This window comes from Scomber japonicus, chromosome 8 (genome assembly GCF_027409825.1).
Source record: "Scomber japonicus isolate fScoJap1 chromosome 8, fScoJap1.pri, whole genome shotgun sequence".
In the NCBI taxonomy this organism is placed as follows: domain Eukaryota; kingdom Metazoa; phylum Chordata; class Actinopteri; order Scombriformes; family Scombridae; genus Scomber; species Scomber japonicus.
The window spans coordinates 8,431,506-8,454,271 of NC_070585.1; the positions used below are offsets into that span (position 1 = coordinate 8,431,506).

Genomic DNA, 22,766 nt, shown 5'->3' on the forward strand with positions numbered 1-22,766 from the left:
CTGGATGTACACATGGATGTTGTACATGCTGCAGCTGTTTTTTACCTAAGCTGTGATCCTGTGATTTAGACAGTGTTTAGACTGTTGTGATCCATGCACTTATAGTCCTTTAAAAAACAGGCAGACAGACACAGAGGCGGACAGAGAGAGAGAGAGAGAGAGAGAGAGAGAGAGAGAGAGAGAGAGAGAGAGAGAGAGAGAGAGAGAGAGAGAGAGAAACTCAAAGAAAAGGAGGTTAAAGGTAGAGGAGACATAGAAATCTGCAGTGAAAAAGAGATTTATCTCAGGTCAGAGAGTCTCTGCTGTGCTCAGGAGGCAGCAGAGTTTAATTTAGCCTGGAAACCTGAACCTCAGCCTCCCCTGTCAGCTCCTTCTCTGGGACCAGAGCAGAGACACCCAGTGCAGCAGGCTGAGATTTTTGTGGGAGTCTTTTGGGGTGTGGAACGATGAAAGACGACATATACCTTCAATTAGATGTGACACCATGATGGAGACACTGAACCTGACCTAAAGGAAGTGAGGCCTTTATTGGTTTGATTGTGGCTAAATTAGAGAAAGAGGAAGTGGGCATTTAGGGCTTGACTTAAAAGAAAGTGTAATGGCCTGCATGTTTGAGCTCAGGGTTACAGGCTGTGTGCCGACACTGACCAGACAATAAATCCAGATTTGAATGGTTCATACCTGTTCTTGTATTGTTGCAAGAATAGAAAGAGAAATTGTCTTAGAAAGGATTTTTTGATGTTTTTTAAACCGTTTAGTTTGTCTTTAAAGGTGCAGTGTGTAGAATTTAGTGCCAGAACAGACTTGGCAGAAATGCATTTTAATTCATGTATGATCATCTGAAAATAAGAATCATGTTTTCATTACCTTAGAGCGAACCCTTTAGGTCTACAGAGGGAGTGGGTCCACTTCCTCAGAGCCCACCATGTTGCACTTCTATGCTTCTACAGTAGCATGAAAGAGTAGAAGCAGAAGGGAAAAGCCAAACGCTGGCTCTAACGAGGACTACGTTTTTTCAGCCATCATAGGTTCTCCTACATGATCAGAAGGGAAGTTTGAGTTTATTCAATTGGTTGCAATCTGCAACCTCATCACTATTTTCTGCTAAATCCTACACACTGCGCCTTTAAAGTAAACCTGCAACAGCAATGTTGTGGTGCAATTTAATACATAAAGCATGCTTTGGCTTCCTTTTTATGGATTCTTGTTCCCTTCACTCCAGTTAACACCTGGTTTATATGCAGACTTCACAATTGTGGTGAATTATAAAGTCTGGATCACTGCAGAAATATCAACTTAGTGTGTTTGTTTTCCTCTCTGTTTGTTTTTTTATATTTGGATAAATGTGTTACATGCATGTGGCTCATGAAAGAATTACATGAAATCAACCATGTGGTGTTCACATTTAACCAGCAAAAAATGAATGTTTTTACTCAAACAGGGATTTCCCAGCAACAGAAAACACAGACTGTCAGAATATGAGTATTCGGCTCAGCTTTGTAAGGTTTAAGAATTAATAGACTGTGGTGACAGCAGGATCTCTGGGTTTACCACAGTTGCTCATGTATGTGGTCATTATATTTAGTGCTGCGCCCATTTTAATGACGGACAAGTACAGCATAGTCTGCTATAATTTTGCAGGCTTCAGAGTTGGGATTTGTTGGATTTGGGCCATTTGGTAAACCAAGTTCCCACTGGAAACTATGAATGAGCAAATGTGTGGCTGCATGCTGCTGAATATACAGTATATTCAACCAAGTGTAGTACAGTATATGTGCTACAGTTCTCCAGCAACAACAGCTGATTCATGTTAATGACTGCTACTGGCTAAACAAAGTTTGCTGAAAACATGTGCTTCTAACATGCTCCATACAGTATTGTGCTAACAGTGGATCTCATGCCAGTAGTATCACCAGATGTTGTATCTGAGCTAGGGTAGTTTAGTCTGGTGGTAATAATGGTATTATATTTGTGTCTAAATTCTGAGTGCCATCTGAGCAGATATCATTATTATTTCTTTCGTTGATAATTTCTCTATAATAAGTATAATTTCTGTACTTGCAAGAAAAAAAGTGCATAAATATAGAGTTTCCATAGAGATACACATTGTAATACTCTAAGTAACCTGAAAGATCCAATACAACAGTCCAATAAATCAGACCTTTGAGAAAGCAGTGAAACTTTATTAAAGTCTTGTTTACTTCTTGCTGATGGTGTGTCAGAGAGATGCTGATGCTACTTTTTTTGAGGCTGTGATGTTTTGATCGTGTTGTGATGGATTGTGTTCTATTCAACTTGAAGACGCATCACAGATTTCCTCCCAGAATGTTTTCGCAGCCTTTACTTTCCTCACAAGTGTTTGCAGATAATTTCAGGATAGACTCACCTGACCTCATAAACAGGATTCAACATCTGTAATGTCAGCAGCTGGAGAGAGATTGGGATTCAAGGGCAAATCTGCAGTCTATGTTTAATATGTACAGATCATTTCACTTCTCCAACATTTTTCTGGGTTGCTGACTGAAAAATAAGTATCAATATAACTGCATGTAATCAAATCTGGCCTTCTACTTTATAGACCTAGCCAGTATCAATGTACAGTCAGGGTATTTTTTTCATGTTGCAGGGTAGATGAGATCAGTCATATATTTTACTGCTGCCAGTTTAAAACCTTGTAACTCCAATTCTGGCAGTTTATCTGTTTTAACTTCTACTGTCACTGACAGTAATTTGACCCTCAATAGACTGAGACACTCAACAATGGATCGTCTTCAGCATTTCAGTCACAGCTCGTACAACAAAGCTTCTGACAGATTTAAAGTTGTGTTATGAGCATCTTTCAGTCTCTCCATGTTTGTTTCTGTTGCTCAAGAACTTTATGTATCCAGGTAGAGATATTGCTGGCCATGCATGCTTTGACAGGCCTACTTATTCATGCAGTTAAACATACAACTTTCACTGGATGTCAGCAAATACGCGTGGGATTCTAATGGCATAAAACCTCTGTCTGACACTGTCTTTGCAGATCATAAAACAACTTGTGTCGCTGCCTCCTGAGACGCCTGAAACATGGCAGAGTAAGTTCAAACTGACACACACATAAAACACACTGAACATAGAGTGTATAGAAAGTTCTGTGGCAATATTCAGGAATATAGTGTATAAGTTTGTATGATAATGAAAATCACACAGTTGAACTTAAAGCTGAGTCCTCGAACCACGTTTTAAAGACCACTGTGTGTATGTGTGACCCCATAGCGTCCAGAGGGTGCAGAAGAAGACCAGCACTATGTCTCTGACCATCTCATCGTCCTCCTCCTCCTCCTCTCGGGAGCTCCTCTCCTGCTCAACCAGCTCCTCAGCCTCCTCGGCCATCCTCGCTCAGAGGCACTCCAGCCTGGTGCAGCCGCTGTCTGTCAGCCCTCAAACGGTGATCACATCTAATCTTGTTATCCTTCTAATGATGTAGAGGCATGAAAACCCTCATGCATATGTTTTCGTCTGCATGTAACAACATCTGGTTGTGTAGATATGAACAAATGTATAAAATAATTGCTACACATACAATATTAAATGTGTGATTTCCTTTTCAGACCCAGAGTCCCCTCTACAATCAACAGTATTCAGGGAATGGAGTGGCCCCTACATTTGTTAAGGTAAAACCTTTTGCAATAAAGATTATATTACTGTAATCCATTCCTGATATTGATCTGTATGTTCCTTTCTCTTCTTTCCATCTTCCCTTCTTTGCATCTATCATCGTCACATCTTCCAGTGTCTCCATGATGTGTCCACAGTGAAAGGCCAGCTGGTGGTCCTGGAGTGCAGAATGAGGGGTACTCCTCCCCTGCAGGTCATCTGGTACAGAGAGGATGAACAAATACTGGACTCCGATGACTTTAGGATACTACGCAAGAGTGAGTGTGCGGCAGCGTGGACTGGAGTCACAAACTTAACTTCGTCTTTCAATTTGACTTTGCAATTGATTAGGCAATAACTTTATGGCTTAAGATACCTTCCTGAAGCTCTCATCAGAAGAATCTAACCCTGTAAAATAATGTCATGTACAGGTTCCATAGACTTTTTCATCAAAGAACTTCAATCAATCTGTATTAGTGTTTTCTCCACATCTGGCAACATTACTGTAGGTCCAGAGAAAATAACACTTCTCTCCTTATTTTTCCAGAGGCCAGTTCTGCATCAGTGCCAGGTAAGTGCACAGAGTATTGATTGAATGATAATGATTCCCAAAAGTGGGGTTCAGAAATCCCCAACTGATCCCAAGATAAATCTGAGCTGAGATTTTCTTTGTTACTTTTCTCTAACTTTGAGAGTTAGTTTACTTTCACCTCTCTGGGGCTCTATGAACTCTTCAACTAAAACAAAGCAAAGATGGAAAACTGTGGTTGAACTGTTCGTATCTCATGTCCACATTGCAGCCATAACCTCAGACAAGAGGTCACAAGCAACCAAAAAAGGCTGGTTAAAAGCTATTGGACTGGCACTTGGTTTCATATTTCACATTGTACTTAAGGTTTAATTCTCAGAGGTGCTGTCAGTGTGTGGTAAACATGACTGACTGATGGGTGGTTTGCATTCAGTCACATCATCTTAGAAATGATGCAGTGCATTGATTCCCAAACAAACTTCTAAAACCAGTGATTATACATCTAAAAACATCTTTCATATCTGGATTATTGAAATGTTTTTTTTGCAATACAATGTAATATCAGTAATATTGAGTATTCTGAAAGTTAGCACACTAGCAACTCCTTGTGGCAGTGAGAGGTAACTGCTTGAAAAGGGCTAGTACTTAAAAAAACTGATACCATATAAAATTCAGCTTGTTATACAGCTTGTTATCAAAGCATTTTAAGAAATGACAATCAGTAGAAACAGTTTGTTTTTTTGCTGCTACTGTACCTTTGTCTCCTCTTATCTATATACAGACCTTTATGACAAGCAAACAGTCATTTATTCATTCAAACACAGCACATCAGTTAGTGGAGATAAATGCTTCTCTCAGTGTGATAATACTGCTGCATTTCCATACTGTATGGATATATGTATAACTGAATGTAAATCAGTATATGTTTTGAGCGTTGATGTTCTTGTGTTGTCCTCTGCAGAGGAGCTCTGTACACTAGTGATCACCGAAGCCTTTCCAGAAGACTCTGGCCTGTTTAAATGCATGGCCATCAACTCCTTTGGCACGGTCTCATGCTCAGCGATCTTGGAAGTGTACAATGGTATGATGTCCATTTATACACCAGTGTACCCATCACAAAATAATGTAATCAAAATGATCAGTCAGATAAGTGTACTAACAGTCTTCATATCACGTCTCATCTCATGCTGCGAAACCCCCCACCCCATGTAGACCTGGAGGAACAGCTGGAGATTGAGGCCATTCGCCAGCAGGAAACGGTCTCTATCACACAGGAAAACGAGGCAATGTTCCAGCAGGAGAGTGCATATGTCCAGACTTCCTCCTTCAGAAAGAGCGGCGAGGACTTTCCCCCTCTGCTGCCTGACTCTATGACCCTTCCCCCTCCTGAGTGGCCTGACAGCCCCATGGAAGATAACATCACCAGTGATGCAGAGTGAGTAGATGGTACACAACACAGAAATATACTGTAGCACGAATTCCATTGATGCAACTGAGCAAGGGTTAAAAAATATGTGTGGAATTAAATTAATGGCGAACTCAGTAAATGGGTCTCTACATACATCATACATATCCTGGACCTAAGCAGTGTTTACACAATCACCTATAGTGTAAACCAATGATAAAGTTGTTTCTTTATGGTGTTTTTCATTGTGTAAATGATGTGAACATATTGTGAAACAACACAGAACCGTACACTCATATGGGTTTCTTACATTTGTAACATTTCACACAAGTTGTATCCTAGGTTGTGCAACTGCGACATTCCCCTCTGTTTACTCCATAAATGCTCTTATCTTGAAATCTGAGACAATTCATAAGGCAAACACAACTATTTCTTTAAATGTCATTTGTCTACTGTGACCTTTGACCTCATTACTTTTAGCAGTACTTATCATACTGATGATCGGCAGCTGAATCTCCTGTCGTTTTTAACAAGTCATCAATTATTAAAATCAACTATGATTTTATTTAATGTTACTGAACTCATAATAGTAAAATAATAGACCTGTTTATAGTTTATGGAGGAAGCTCATAAACAGTGTATTTATTTATTCATTAATTATTTCATTCACTCATTTATCACATATTATCATTCTAGTTGGTATTTCCTTTAGGTAAATTGTTTGAGCTTTACATTATTGTTCATTATTTTAAATAAAAGCAACAGTAAATAAAACAATATGAACTCAAGATCCATTTACTTGCTTCTTCTGGGGCTTTCATTCGTTATCACATTGTCTTCATCAGTAAATACAGTTTGTTCAGTTGTGAGTTGTCAACAATTTGTCAACAATTTTGTGCTGCACGTTAAACACAACAGTTGATCCAAAGTGCTTCACAGAGGAAAAACATATACAATAAAATCATCAGAATGATGATTTAAAAAAATTACTACAACAACATTAATAATAAAAGTACATAGTCATATAGAGCATAGAGCACATGGTGACAACAGCACAAACCTATTGTGACCTTGGGTGAAACACCGAGCAATAGAGAAGGCCCTGTCCCCATAATCGATCAATCAATCAATCTTTATTTATAAAGCACCAAATCACACAAAAGTCATCTCAAGGCACTTTTCACACAGAGCAGGTGTAGACTGCTCTTTAACTTAATTTAAAGAGACCCAATATTCCTCCATCAGCAGCACTTGGCGATAGCGGCAAGGAGAAACTGCCCTTTAACAAAAAGAAACAGACTCTAGATGGGACCATCTGCCTTGACCGGGCAGAAAGGAGAAATAAAGAGGAAAGGGAGAAGAGGGAGAGAGGAGAGGCAGGCACAGTCACAATCAACATATAGCTACTGTGTTGTAGTTCCTCTTTAAATCCAGAGGGTGTCGCTGTTGTTTCATTTTGAAATTTCTAAAGTAGTAGTCTTCAAGTTCTCTCTTGAAGTGAGGGAGATTTATTAATTATTAAATGAATAATGAAGACAAGTAGCCTATAACATTTGAGAAAATATTTAAAAACACTTGGCGCGAAAATATGAATGAGTTAAATAAATAATATGCGTGTGTCATATGAAGCAGCTGCATTGAAGGCTAAAGTTGCAGTTGCAGCTTTTGGAAGCCAAAACCAATCAGCTGGGACTCGCGCGCTCCCGTCTCACAGCATACTCCTCGTGAACGCGCACTCGGGGGTTCACCTGTTGCAGTCCGGCTTCGCGCCTCTCACCGGAGCTTGGACTCCCCGTCTGTCAGGGGGGAAAGTCCACTTTCATTCAGCCGGTGCTGAAGTTTAAGGACGGTTGCTTTAGAAACGGGGTCCGAGGTAAGAACTGATCCAGTGTGTGTTTGCGCAGGCGGAGGTTTAAACCTGTGGAGGCGTTTCACTATTCAGAAGCACAACTTTATTCTTTATAATGTATGTTTACTTAATGTTTTAACTGTCTAATTATGCTTCCTTGTTTATATCATGGAAACTGAATATGCTGTGTCCTCCTTAAAAGGTCAAACTATCTTTGGAAAATGGACTTTAGTCTATTTTGGGGTTTTGTGTCATCCACTGGTGCTCTTTCAAACACGTTAGGAGGAAATAAGATAATTTAATTTTTATTTCCTGTCATGTTTTTTATTATTACTATTATTATTCCTCGATTTATTAGTGCATGAAGTGGAAAATATTAACTCTTGGTTCAAGCTTTTCACTCTTGTGTAATTTGTTCAACACTGTTGTGCTTTAAAAGTCACAAACATGCAGCTGAATGACTCCCAAATTACAATTTAATTCTTGGCATCAACAGTGTTGTTTATTATTAAATTGCAGTTAACTCGACTCCTGTTTGTACTGATGTCACACTGTTTACTTCATACACACCTAACTCTTTAAAACCTGATAGGAATATGAAGTTATCTTCTCACTGACTTTTCTGGGAATCCTCTGGAGCCGCTCCATGCAGGGAATCACCATAAATATGTATCTTTATCATGTTGTTAGTGTTTGCTGCATGCCAGACAGCCAAGTGTTGCCTCAGAATGGTGTATGAGCTCATCTGTGAAGTGGTGATATGGGCAGGAGAATTCACCTATTATCAGCAGTCATAGGAAAGAGCTTACATATTGGATAATAGGGTACTGTCATTTATCCTCTTCACTTTTTTATGGAAATGTTCCCAGTTTAAAGAAGTTTTGGTGCTCTAAAATAGATTCACCACCACCAAAAATATTCATTTGTTGTTTTTGTATTCATTATATGGATTGATTTACTTCATGGTGCATTCACATGCAGTTGTACTTGAGGAAATTACTTTACGCCTGAGAGTAATATTGCACAAGATGTTAAATAAATAAATATTTACACCACCAAAAGCAGATGGAAATACCACAAGTGAGTACAGCGCCACAGATGATACATAGTGAGTATGAGGTTATATTTGGCCTCTTGAGCTTTGTTGTCTATTAAATAAAGTTTAGTATAAGAATTTCACCCTCTTTTCAACCAACTTTTAACTGATACTTTGGTTCGTATTGAATCCAGTGTGTTCCATGGTGTGAAGTATGCTGGTCTGAGTGTAATGTGTCCACTCTATATTAGTGGCCATGGGGTATGATCTCATCCACAACGTGAAGTGCAGACATGGCGTCTGTGTCCTTCAGAAACCCCCCCTTCCTCTCTGTTGCTCACTACAACAGTTGTTCAGGATCTGTTGGCAGCAACAGTCTGGCTTTTAAGGTCACGTTGAGGTTCTTTGGTCATCTTGAAGTTTACTGTATGTGGGTTCGATCATTTTATTGATTTGATTATTCGATGAGAAAGAGGAGATGGGATTAGCTGTAATGTGAGGTGCTCGTGTGGGTATGGACTCATTCCTTCAGTAAAAATACCCACGTCAGATAAATGATGTGAGGGAGTAGTTATTATGGTTGGATCAAGTTTCAGCTGTAAAACATAATTTATGGCTTTTCTTTGAGACATTTTAGTTGATATGTCTTCAGTTTATTATCTACATGTTGGTGTGCTCACCTTCCTTCAGTTTTTCCTATTAATGTAAAACATTAGATATTTCCTTTATTTCACAGAGTACATCCTTGCAACCCACAGCATCACTGTCTTTGATACTTATACTGGTGTTTTGGTGCTGATGCCAATATGAGAGAATTAAAACATTCTGATATCAATATATAATAATCTTATATATACAGAATATATATATAAATACACATTTTTTTCCCAATGACTTGTCACAAAGATACTGTACATAATGAAGGCATGATATTTTACAGTTAGACAATAACTTATTAACCTATTATTGTATAAAATAACATCAGTGCAGTGAAACAGTAAACTTCACTGGGAAAACAGAACAGAAAAGGCATTGTACATATATATTAAACTTGAGTTAAGAGAAAGGATCAAATATACATAAAATGCAGCCTATATAACTTATAATAATAAATACAAATAAAATATAATAGTACAATATATATGCTGATTCCAATATAATGGGCTGATAACACCAGCTGACCAATATATCGGTCATGCTCTACTTCTATGACAACATTTTAAACATTTTAGATTGTTGCAAATTATTCTGCTATTCATCACCAAACTGCTGTAAAAAGGTAGGATGGTACAACATGTAAAGTAGGAGATATTGGCTGAAGTGAATATAACATACTATAGTTAATTTAGTGCTGGGTTGATTGGTGGTAATATGCATAATTTCTCCATCTCTGATCAGAATTACTTGAGTTTGTATATAATGATCAGGTAGACATGTAGATGGACAAATGAATGAATGAATCATTGAATGTCTCACCACCCAGTATGAGTGATGTATCTCACCACAGTGTCACAGCTCTTACAAAATGAATGGCTGACTCTCTGAAAGTTTACCAGATTCTGTTTTGGTATCGCTTTTGTTCCTTCTGTTGTCGTCGGTCACACAGAGGACTTACAGAATAACATGATCCTACCCACAGTGCCATGCAGGATTGCGTGTCTGCGTTTGAAAGTGTGTGTGTGTGTGTGTGTGTGTGTGTGTGTGTGTGTGTGTGTGTGTGTATGTGTGTTAAAAAGGTTGGGTCACCACCAGCAGAGTGTCTGCACCTGCCAGCTGATGTCCGAATTCCTCTACCAATATAGCTTTGCCTACTTAATCACACAAACACACACACATGCCATCACACCACCGTTATCACACACACACACACACACACACACACACACACACACACACACACACGCACACTGGTACACTACACAATATGATCATTTAGACATCTGTGACATTCGTGGATGAGTTTTGGGAACTTGAATTGCTGCTTAAATTATCAGATGTTTGTTGACCTTTAAAAAGAATGAACAAGTATTGAAGTGCATAAATGAAATTGTTGTTTATTACATTCAGGTGTGACGTGTGGGGAGGTTGGTGTGTCATGGCTTCTTGTGATGTTTCAGTGGAACAGGGCCATCCTTATCAATTACACCTGTGCTTTTCCTACTATGACAAGTCTAAACATCTTGTATTAGAGCCTGACTGATGTGTTTCTGCTCCAATATTATCCACCAATAGGAGCTTATCACAGATACATTAGCATTGGTATATATAAAATGTCGATAAGCAACATGGTTAAAAAATAATTCTGGTCGTTTTGAAACATTTGTTGGTATAATGTAGTTTGTCGGAGACTGTCAAGGGTTATGGTATTTTCAGAAATCTATAAGAAGGGGAATGTCTGTAAAATCATACATAAAATAATCAAACTGATGTAAAAGTTCACATGAACTTCAACAAAAAGTCTAACCAACTAATTCTGTCAGTTTTTAACCACAACTTGCTCTTAGTCATTACTTTGACTTGGGACATTTGGACAAAAATAATATCGAGGGGTGGGGAGGGCTCTTCACCATCTCTTCACCTTTGCAAGGATAGTTGAGGAGTTATGGGTCATGAGGAGTCATGGAAACATCTATGAAATCCAGTATACATGTGCTGTGTGGCTTATGAGCTTTTGTTTCGGGGCGTCTTGTGGGCGGTGGTGAGGGAGTATGGGGTATCGGGGCCATCGCTGCAAGCCATTTGGTCATTATATGACCGCTTTGAAAGCTGTGTGTGCATTTTCAGCATTAAGTCACACTCATTCTCCACAAGGGTTGTCCCTTGTCACTGATTCTGTTGTGATTGTGATTTTCATGGACAGAATCTCAAGGCACAGCAGGGGGCAAAAGAGTGTCCAGTTTGGGTGTCTCAGGAGTGTTTCTCTGCTTTTTGCAGACGATGTGGTTCTGTTGACTTCAGTACATTATGACCTTCAGCAGGCACTTGGGTGGTTTGCAGCTGAATGTGAAGCAGTCAGGATGAGAGTCAGCAGCTCCACATGTCGGCCATGGTACTCTGCCAGAAAAAGGTGGATTGCCTCCTCTGATTTGGGAGTGAGTTGCTGCCCCAAGTGAAGGAGTTCAAATATCTTAGGGTCTCATTCACAAGTGAGGGTAAGATGGAACTTGAGGTTGACAGGTGGATCGTTGCAGCATTGGCAGTAATGCGGGAATTATAACTGATGTGGTGAAGGAAGACCTGAGCCAGATACAAAGCTCTTGATTTACCTATATGTCCCAACCCTCAACTATGGTCACAAGCTTTGGATAATGACTAAAAGAATGATATCATGACATCTTTCCCTGGAGGTGTTCCAGAAGTGACTGGTAGTAGAACTCTGAGCAGACCCGGAACATGCTGGAGAAAATACATATCTCTCCTGACCTTTCTCCTAGGAGAACCTGGAGGATGTTGCTAGGGTGAAAGTTGTCTGGTTTTCTTACCCAGTCTGATGCCACCACAACCCAACCTCGGACAAGCAGCAGAAAATGCATGGATGGATCTTGGTCACAATTCTCTAACAACCTATTTTAAGAGGTCCTCATCAAAATTGTTTGCTGCTTCCGTATTTATACTTAAAAATAATATTAGCTGATATGTCGTTAATAGATTAGTTAGAGATAGATTAGATTAGTTTAACTCTTAATAAAGCTATTAGCCTGTAACTGCAGTATTGGTGGTTGTAGGGTCTACATTCGTCAGAGGTTTTGGGCCCTGTTTGCCTGATAGCTGGCAGCTGCTGGTCTACTATTTAGAATTTTTAACATCAGTTTTTTCACTCTTCCTACCACATAGATCCAGTACTTCACTTAATGACATAAGTGTATGAGTCAGAAAAAAGTTATTCACTTGCTCTTTGATATCCAATGGCCTTGGTAGGGTTGCCAAATGCTTGTAAGCTTATATCAGCTCTGAATGATCCTGTGAAATAACCATAACTCAGCACTTGCGTGTCTGACCCTTCTGCACAGTTCATCCTCATACAATGTTTTAGATTTCGATTAGTGGTAAAAATCATGTTTGTCCATCATCTTATTATGATCCAAATCCAAGATTATAGATTCAGATTTTCGGTCAGCTGATGCTGGCCTTAATCAAAAATCAAAAAGTGTCTTATCTTGAAAAAGACTGAGCGAGTGTAAGTGAGAGAGGGAAGAGGGAGACTGCTATTGTCATTATGCTCCTTCCTAGCCACGACTACATGGTCGTCATGGGAACAACATTCTTTCCTAATAAAAAAGTAGAGGACCAGCCAGTCTTGGTAATACTGAGTGGGCTGAAATGGGAGCAGAACAATAGATCTGCGTTATCTTTATTAGTGTAGATAACATTCTGGTGAGGGGTCCAACATTTGAAACATCAGCGAGAGTTAGCAAGTACAGCTTCATGTCAGCCTCACTGAAAACGAAACTTTCAGTGTTTTCAAAGGTATTTATGCTTGTGTGCAACCATGTATTGTTTCTCTTTTAACTATATGTTAGCACTAGATTTATCTCCAGTTAGATTTATTCATCATTTTCTAATTTCTAACTTTTGAAGTGCAAAACCAAATCCCTGGAATTTCAGTTTTGGATAAGGCTAAAATATAGCCAGAAAACAAGCAAGCAAATCTGCAATGCATTATGGGTGGCAGTATTTCTTCATTGAATTAAAATGTGCTATATCAAGATAGGTATCATTATCAGGATATGCAGTTACCTATATTGGGATATGAGATTTTGGTGATATTGGCCAGCATTATTCCTATCCTAGAATCTGTCACTTGTTTCACTATATATAAATTGTTTGTGTCTTTCAGTTTCCCAGAGCCTCAGCCGATAAACCACTGCTCTGAGGAACCCTTTAGCCGCAGCGAGGAGTATGCTCTGAGCCCAGAGGACCAAAGGTCACCAGAGGTCACTATCCTAGCCTGTACACCCAGCCCTCCCCCTCCACCCTCACCCTCACCACCACTGCCACCACCACCAGAAGTCAAGGAGAAAACCCCAACACCCAAACTGTTCACTCCAAGCAAGCTCAGCTTCACTGTAAGAACCAAAGACTGATTTCTGTACATCCACTGTGAATTTATAGATGTCTAGAAGTCCATTTTCTACATTAATGTGTCTTCTCTCCTCCAGTCCTCCCAGTCAGGAAGCAACACCATGAACCTGTCGGACCTGCCTACCTTCACCCCCAGCGCCTTCCCTCCCAGCGCCTTCAACTATGAGCGACCGAGACATTTTATTCAGTCGCAGGCGGCCTTCCAGGCACCCAGCTACGATAGCGTGGTGCGGGAGGCCCAGGAGAACCAGACTAACTCCCAACAGAACCTCAACATCTCTCAGAATAGTTCAAATGTTCACGAGACACAAAGTCAATCTAAAATGATGTCCACACAAAGCCAGTCATTTTCTCAAAGCCAGTCAGTGTCCAAGTCATTGTCTCAGACTCAGTCACAGTTTCAGTCACTGAACCTCAATCAAAACCAAACCCAGCAGGTCGTCGCCCAGATACCAATCCAGACCCAGGCCAACGGAATGGGGAAGTCCTCCCCTTCTTCATCCAACCTCAGCTCTCCCATTTCCACCCCGGCTTCCTCCATTGCGCCTCCTACTCCTTCCTTCACTGCCCCCTTGCTCAGTCCCTCCTCCTCTCCTTTCCCAGCCTCCTCTTTATCCACGCTCCCCCGCAGCACCATGCGCTCAACCATCACCCTCACCCCCAGTGTCCCCAGTGCAACCGGCCTCGGCAGCGCCACCCTGCCGGCCAACCAGGACAGCATGTCAGCTCCGGCCGCTTACCTCTGCTCCGTGCTGCCCTCCCCATCCTCCTTCTCCCCTTACTCCTCCTCTAAACTGTCTCCCAACTCCAATCTGCCCCACCCCTCCATCTCTCCATCCCGCTCCCCACTCGCCCCTTCCAGCCCTCTCCTTCCCATGAGGGCAGCCACCTCTCCTTCCTCCCCTCCTCAGCAGTCTCTGCCACTGTCCCCTTCCCTTCCTCACTCCCCCCTTTCTCCCTTCTCCTCCTCCCCTCTCCCACAGCCCAATACTCCCAACAGTCAGAACAGAGTACCGCCTGCTGTAGTCTCCCTCCCTGCCAACTACAAGGGGACACCTAACACGTGAGTCACAGTTTAACACGCATTTCTACATACACACCTGCATACCAAAAACACGTCTTCAGCAAGCTAGATGTACATTGTGAATTGGGTGGAGGTTTGACTCTATTTGTCCCCCCTGTATGGTGCTGCACTTCACTTTACACCTTCATTTAACAGTGAGTGTACTCCCAATGGTGGATGTGTTCAATACCACAATACCACTGGTATTAAATACCAGTATTTGTAGAAGCTACATGTCCTGAATCAAAACTCAGTATCAGTTCAGTATTTGAATTTAGCCTTTTTTGTAGACATTGTACCAGCTGGATAGCCATAAAGAGTGCCTCTAAGTCATGTTTTGTTTTATGAATCAATTATAACAACTTGTATATTGCTCACAGCACTTTTCAACCAAGCACTTACTACAAAAGCTCATTAAAAGGAATGTTGTACAGTACAAGGGTTTTTAGCTGGATTAAAGCTCATTGGTGCCACTCGCTCTCTTTTTTTGTGCTCTTTTTAACTTCTGTTCCTCCGTTCTTCATTATATTTTCTTTCTGTGTTATTTTTTTCTTTCCCAGTCTCCCCAAGCCTATTCTGAAGAAGACTGTGGCTCCTCGGCCTTCCTCCTCTCGCTCCACAGATGAAGACATCCAGGGCTCCAAAGACGCCCTCATCCAGGATCTGGAAAAGAAGCTGCGGTCCAAGGAGGCCAGGAGGAGAAACAGCCAGGTATCTACTCGTGTGTGCATGTATGTGTGTGTGTGTGTTTGTTTGTGTGTCCTACAAACAATGTTAGAAGTCAAAGAAAACATTTCAATATGCTTTGTCTCTAACAGAAACTGTCTTATGAGGAGCGTATGGCTCGCAGGCTGCTGGGTCCAGACAACGCCAACTACATGTTAGACCAAGACAATCTTTCAGACTCACAAGTAGACCAGGTACCAGCTTACAGCCTCCAATCTCATCATTGCCAACAGTGTCTTCAAATTGTAGAGTGTGTGTTGGAGTGCAGACCATTTATGTTGGCTGTAGTCCAAAACCCATTCGCTTTCATTTAGCTATTAAGTGAAGACCACACATTATTACAGTCGTTTGGTTTTGAATGGCTGCACAGGGAGCCTGTTACCCTCTCAGGGCCCCCCGATGGACTCCCGAGTCCAAAGCTGAAAAGGCCTGGCAATATAATCAGCAGCCACATTGAGCTGTCTCATGCTGTCAATTTGACCAGTTTGCTGTGTGTGTCTGTGTGTGTGTGTGTGGGTGGGTGGGATAAGGGGGGATGAGAGGAGGAGGGAGGGGGGTGTTCTGTCAAAAAGCCTCTGCCGCTCACAGGGCTTTGCACCATCTATTCTCTGCCTCTTTCACACGCACACACACACAACGCAGACACACAACACATGAACACACACACACAGACACACATGTACTCTCAGGCCAACAAGGTTTGTCAGCTGCTATTTCTAGCCCTCTTTCTGAGAACGAGCCCCTTTCAGTGGTGACAACAGGACCATTGTGTCAGAATACGCACACGCATACACACACGTGCACACATTTTGTCAACCTGTCAACCTGTACTGTCAGTTCTCAAAGTACAAACCTCATATTGATCTTTTTTCTGTTACAGCCAGATTCACCAGAAGGACGACACACAGGTGGACTATGGTAAATACAATTCATGAATCAATATTGATAATAATTATTAACCCAAGTTTCTGGTAGGAAATCCCCTGATTCCAACTCAGCATAGCATTATTTACTCAACTTTATTTGCTTTCCAGATTTCTCCAAGTCATGAATTTCTAGCTTTGCTTTTTGTTGCTGTCCATTTGAGTGTGGTAAATAAGCTTCAAGCTGCTGTCATGCATGATAATGTGCAGATTACATCACAGAAGCATCCATGGAAATAGTCGTCTTAAAACAGGTGAAATAAGTAGATTTGGGTTGAAATTGATTCGATTGTATTCAAACTTGACCACTTTTTTATTTCCAAATATCTGTCCCCAGTTTCTCTAGCGATCTGGAAACTGATAAAACTGAATTGTTTAAAACTATCAAGAAGAAGCAAGATTTAAAGTCAAGCTAAATGACCTGTGGAGATTTTTGGCTGAGGATTGTTTTGCAACTTTACGTCATTTTTATGGGATTCCAGGGAGAACTGGGAGAGAGACTTAATACCCAAGGGTTTCAGACTGGAAACTGGAAACTGGAGAGGTACAAATGACTCCAGTCCCCTCATACAGTAACCATGCTGTCAGAGGACAGAAACGGCACGGGAATTAAGTGTTACTATGGTTGCTTGTTTGTATGTGTGTGTTTGTGTTGTCTCTAGCGGACTATAAAAAATTCAGTCATTGAAAGTGAGGTTCCCCTGTATTATGAATAAATGATCACTCTCCGGCTGCAGGGGGAGGCACCACTCGGGGACAGATGATAAGGGAAACGAGGGATCAGCTATCCAGGAGAAATGTTACGCTCCTCGCTTCATGCAGATCCCTCCAGACCTCACTGTGGAGGAGGGTCGCTTCTGCAGGATTGACTTCAAGGTGAAGCGTTCACTCAGTCACACAGTCACACACTCACACACGGATTAACACTGATGTCTTCACCTTTACAAGGTTACTGATACAGTCAGTAAAGTCTGTCTTAGTTATACAAACAAGTTGATGCAACAAATAAATAAAAGGTGAATAAAATGATCTTTCCTCTATTTTCAGGTTGGAGGTCTCCCCACTCCAGACGTCTCCTGGAACCTGGACGGCAAAGCCATACGTCCAGATGACTACCATAAGATGTTGGTGTGTGAGAAAGGGATGCACTCATTCATCATAGAGATCGTCACAGTTCATCATGCTGGCGTGTACGAGTGCGTAGCCAAGAATCGCGCAGGAGAGAGCAGATTTACCATGAGGCTTGATGTAATAGGTAAAAATTTATCAAGCTCCTGTCAATACACCAAAAATTTAGCCTAGTATTAAAGTCGTAGATCTGAAACAGAACGTGTACTTTGTAAAGTTTTGTCTTCAGCATGGTATTGAATTTTAAAGTTTGTTCACTTCTTTTTCATCTCTGCAGCCCAGGAGGCTCTCCGTCCTCCCACCTTCACCCAGAAGATGTCGAACTCCAGAGCTCTAGAGGGCGACACTGTTAGGTTAGAGTGTAAAGTGGACGCCTCCCCACCTCCACAGCTCTTCTGGAAGAAAGATAAAGACATGCTGCGTATTGACCCCAACAGAATGAGGTGAGTTCATCTAAAGCATTTGTCAAAAGACAAATACATCTGATTGACAAAAGAAACGACACTGTTAACAAAAATGCTTCAAGTAAAGGCGTGGACTGCATGTCCACCACAAGGTGTAATTATCAGTCTTTACAGCTTGAGCACTGTTTAATCAAGCACATCAAATATTATACAAACTACTGTAGGTACACTCTTTTATAAAGTTATCCAAGCTTTATCTAACCGGGATTACTCAATATTTCCCCTAATGGTTGAACCACTAAACAATATGCACAATAAGTCTTAGTCTGCATCTGGAGGCTGTAAAGGTAAATTAACATTTGAATCTATGCGTTTGTTTCTCTACAGTCTGTACCAAGATGGGTCAGGCAGGCAGTGCTTGTTGTTAGAGAGGGTGATGAAGTCCGATGCTGGTTGGTACACTCTCTCCGCCATCAACGAAGCCGGCATGTCCACATGCAACGCCAGGCTGGATGTTGGCTGTAAGTCCTTTCTGTGTGTGTTCATGCTCCCATGCAAATGATCTTTAAAGGAGAATCTCTGTGTCTTATCTGTGGTTTGAGATAACCTGGTAGTTACCATAGTAGCCTGGGCTGTAAAATCAAACAGCAGATGGAGAGTGTCCGGCACTCCACGCTCGACTGAAGTCAGCTCTATAGCCTGGAACACGTCAAACAAATGCTGTGTTACATGATCAGGCGGAAACTTGGTGATCATATGAGGCACGGAGCTGTTGAGTTTACCTAAAGAATACTGCATAATCACCAACCACTGCTGAGAGAGAGCGCTGTAGAGGAAAATACAACACAGCTATAAGGTTTCTGCTTGATCACATAACACACCATCTGCTCTGTGGAGAGGCAACAAAGACTGCACAGACTACCTGTTGCTCTGTATCACATGAGCTGAAAGTGAAAGTCTAACAGTGTAGATAAGTGTCTCCTATCAGGTAACTAATCCAGAAAAACATCAACAGGTTAAGCGACTGTACAATTTAAAGTGTATGAAAACAGCCTCATTATTGTGGCTCATAAAACATCACAGTAAAATAACTGTGATAGTTTTGTTTTAAATGTTATTAAATGTGTATTTATTGCTCTGCTAATGGAATATATTTAAATACCCTGCTGTGGTTGTCTAAGTTTTGATTTAGTTCAACATTTGTTTGACAGTATATTACTCATTAACGCAGTATGCAGAATGAATCACTTAAATGCAACACTTAGAATATACAGTACAATACAAAGCCTGACTGATATATCAGTCTACCGATATTGGTCTATCATAGATATATCGCTATTGATGTTTATACCATTTGATATGTGCTGATATTTTTTAATGGTATATAGGCAACATTTTATGTACATCTAATCCGTTTTCCTAATTCAAGTTTAATATATACATATTAAATTCCCAGTGATGTTTACTGTTTCAGAGCACTTATGTACTTTTTCTGAAAATTAAGTTATTCTTAAAATATCACAGCCTCCATTACATATCTTTGTCACAAGTGTTTGGGAAAAAAGTGTGGTACTGTACATATTCTGTGTGTATAAAAGATTATCGGCCGATATATTGTTATCGGAATTTTTTTATTTCCCAATATCGGTATCGGCATCAGCCCTAAAAATCCAGTATTAGTAGGGCCCTAGTATATAGACAGAATTGTAATTCAGTTTGGTTTCACTTTCATTTCAGACTTATGTACAGGGACAACTATACAATTTTGAACAGAAAATATTCCTGATAAAATATCACAATTAAAAACTCTTAAGTTGACAAAGGTACACTACATACATTCATATTAATTGTGTAGAAACAGTAGAACAATACCCCTTTGTTTATGTTAATGTACCAGCTGTGGATTCAGTTCTGCATTTCCACAAGTCAAACATATGCAGATGATACAGTAATTAACCTGAATGTATCTGCCCACTTCTGTTTCCTCTTATAACCACAGCAGGTTTCTCTGTTGGCTTAAATCCCACTTTATGAATCATTACAAAGAATACTTTGATAGATCATATTAATCTGTGCCATTGGTTAATGTTTAACAGGAATAAAAGGAGACAGGTGGACTGTATTGTCACATATTGACATAATCATGCAGTAAAGGAAGTTTAATCTCAGCTCTTTCTGTTTTGCAATGTTGACTTTGGTGATTATTATTTGTACATTTTGAGCTTTGACGAAAGTGTAAAAGTGACATTGATGACATGAACCATCACAGAGGACATGTACACATGTTACTCACTCATTGGTACACGTAGTGTATGATAACTCAGGCAGATAATAAAACATTTTATAGAAAGTGAAACAAGAGGAGCCGTTGTTTCTGCAAATGTGTGTAAGTTACATATTAGGCACTGATCCATGCTCTGCTGTCCTGTGCTGCCGTGCTGGGTACAAGAGTTATTTTAAGACACCTGGTATGAGAGGAATGTTTAGCCTGTCCAGTATTAAAAAAAATGTTGCTGCTCGTGGCGACACCAACAGTGTTATTCATATTATTCTATAAAAAACAAAAATCTGTTCATGAATGGGTTTTTTTTACCCTGCAGTTGGAGATTATTAGATGATACCTATGGTTTCTTTGACATTATTAATAGCCACAATTTATAGAATAATCTGTTAGATGATGTGACTTTTCTGGCAAAACAAATTCTGGTACTTTTTGAATCTGTATAACAAATTTTAAAACTGGTCTTCAACAATAATTCAACCCCTCTCTATCTCTCCCTCTGTACACCTCCCAGCTCGTGCAGCCCCGAAAACAGCGCCCCCTGGCTCCAAGACGTTGAAACTGCTGTCGTCTCTGAGCCACGTGCCCTCTCTGACCGTGGAGAGCCCCGCCCAGCACACCGCCCAGCACACCGCCCCGCTGTATGAGAGCGAAGAGCTGTAGATCCCAACTAATCCCCACCCCCATCCACCCGAGTCTGTCTCATCCTCCATTCACAATCACTCATCTCACAACTGTCAAACTGGGCCTAACATGTGAACATCTGGGTTTTTTAAGAATTCCCCATGCTCGTGACAACCCATCTTCCATCCATCAGAAGAGTTTTGACATATTTCAAACATGTTTTAAAGCGGGAGGAAACATCTATAACCCAAAGGAACACTGAGTAGCTAATTTGAGAGAAACGTTTCCATAGTTAGCACCTTTAAGTGACTTCTGACTTTAACTCATCATGTTGTCCATCTGCTGCAGCTTGTTAGCGCTGTGCCCGTGCTTCTGTTTATTGTGTAATAGTGCAGAGTTCATATTGGACACACTGTCACTGTCTGTACACCTCTCTCTCTCTCTCTGCTCAGCCCGTCTGTCTTGTCCTGTCTGCTCTCAGCAAAATGGTGTGTGGAGGTCATGTGGATGTATTAATAGACCTGGATACGGTGTGGCAGAGTCAGCCTTGCTTGCCTGTTTTATCCCAGTGGCCAACCACAACACGGCAACAACAAAAAATAAATATATCCCCCTGTGGTCCAGGAAGCATTTCCTCAATTTAAAGCAGGTATTTGTCAAACTGATGACAGGGCATGATTTGACTTATCACTATTTGTGTAAAATATTTCAATTATGAAGGTCTAAAACTGGACCTGAGCCTAGAAAAGCTTGTTTTTTTCAGCTCTAAGTCTGTTTATGAGCAGACAGGGGCTATAAACACTGGACTCTAATGCACAACACTTTGAATAACTGTACACCACTACACTACTTGCTAGAGTTAGAAAATAGAAAGTATACTCACAATCCAACACTGCCAACGTCTTTCAGATGCTGCACTTTAACCCCGTCACCTGTCTCCTTGTCACTCTTCCTTCTTGCTCGTAGTTGAAAAAGGAAAGTTAGTTGTGTTTGAGCCTCTGAATGTATGTTAGTCTCTGCTGCTGCCTCAGACGACGACGACACACGTCTGTAAAGCATTTACCACAAGAGAAACTTGGATTTTTAAAGTTTTGACGTAAACATGGACGTTTAAAGAAATCTCTCACTTCTCAGATTCTCTGCTGTGGTGTAAATTCAGTCGAAATCATTTGTTTTAAAGTTTCTAATATACTGTGTCTGTGAATGAATATTTATTTGAAGTTATTAGTTACCAGAGTCGGGACTTTTTTAAGTTGTCCCTTCTCTCGCCTGCAGAAGGCTGAAACCGGAGCTGTATTGACGAGTTGGAGAAACAACAGCAGGCTTTTATTTTGATACCCAACCTCTACAACTGAACACAAAAGCTGCTCTGCACTTAAAAGAACATTCAGACCTTACTAATTTTGAAAAGTTTACATTTTATCACATCTGCAGCGCAGATAAGACGTGTTTATTCACTTTACGTAAGAGGAATGCATCATGAAATCGTTGTTCAGTTAAAAATGGGTATCATTGTGTCAGCCTGGGCCCAGATTCGCTAAAGTCTCCCTATCTGGCCTTATATAATAAAGTCTATCAAAACAAAGAGGCTTGAGTTGCCTGCTTACCATGGAACTGCTTGTTATTGCCAGCCAGGAGTTAATTTTACACACAAAATAATGTGTTTTTGGCTGGATCTGCATGCAAAGTGAAAAACTGATGTTTAACCCTGTGTGGCCACAGACCAGTGGCAGGATTTTCTTTAAACAACCCATAACAACCTGAAATATAACATTTCTGGATATTGCTACAGTTTGTCATGATGATGAAGTTTGAATGAAACAGGGTTGAAGATTGGATTTGCTTAAAGCACCAGTCTAGTTTTGGTAAGTTAGGGTCGAGATTTTGAAACTGCAGGTTGTAGTGTGTATTCTCCTTTAAGTACTGTTTGTTGTGTCGGATGTTCTACATATCACTGGATGAATGAGGAATAAAGTCTATGTGACCTTGGCTTTTCCTCCTGGTGTGTTTTCTCTTACATTTACCAAGGTGGTCTCTGATAACTTAAGGGTTGTAGCAGAGAAAGTCACGTCGCCCC

General features: G+C 40.7%; 1 protein-coding gene across 1 annotated transcript; it reads left to right on the forward strand.

Annotated features, from left to right (window-relative positions):
- Nucleotides 1-5,176: 5,176 nt before the first annotated feature.
- Nucleotides 5,177-22,685, forward strand: myot (myotilin). The gene is made up of 12 exons (XM_053324002.1): nt 5,177-5,249; nt 5,381-5,603; nt 13,296-13,524; nt 13,618-14,603; nt 15,164-15,314; nt 15,422-15,523; nt 16,210-16,247; nt 16,990-17,128; nt 17,300-17,507; nt 17,658-17,823; nt 18,172-18,305; nt 20,580-22,685. The coding sequence occupies exons 1-12, from the start codon at nt 5,192-5,194 to the stop codon at nt 20,726-20,728; spliced, it is 2,583 nt and encodes an 860-aa protein (XP_053179977.1). The 5' UTR covers nt 5,177-5,191; the 3' UTR covers nt 20,729-22,685.
- The last annotated feature ends 81 nt before the right edge of the window (nt 22,686-22,766 follow it).

Bases quoted from the DNA above. Each gene is read 5' to 3' on its own strand.
- myot (XM_053324002.1), top strand. From the start codon at position 5,192: ATGGCCATCAACTCCTTTGGCACGGTCTCATGCTCAGCGATCTTGGAA. The intron at 15,315-15,421 runs GTATCTACTCGT...TGTCTCTAACAG, and splicing joins CCAGGAGGAGAAACAGCCAG to AAACTGTCTTATGAGGAGCG. The intron at 17,508-17,657 runs GTAAAAATTTAT...TCATCTCTGCAG, and splicing joins CATGAGGCTTGATGTAATAG to CCCAGGAGGCTCTCCGTCCT.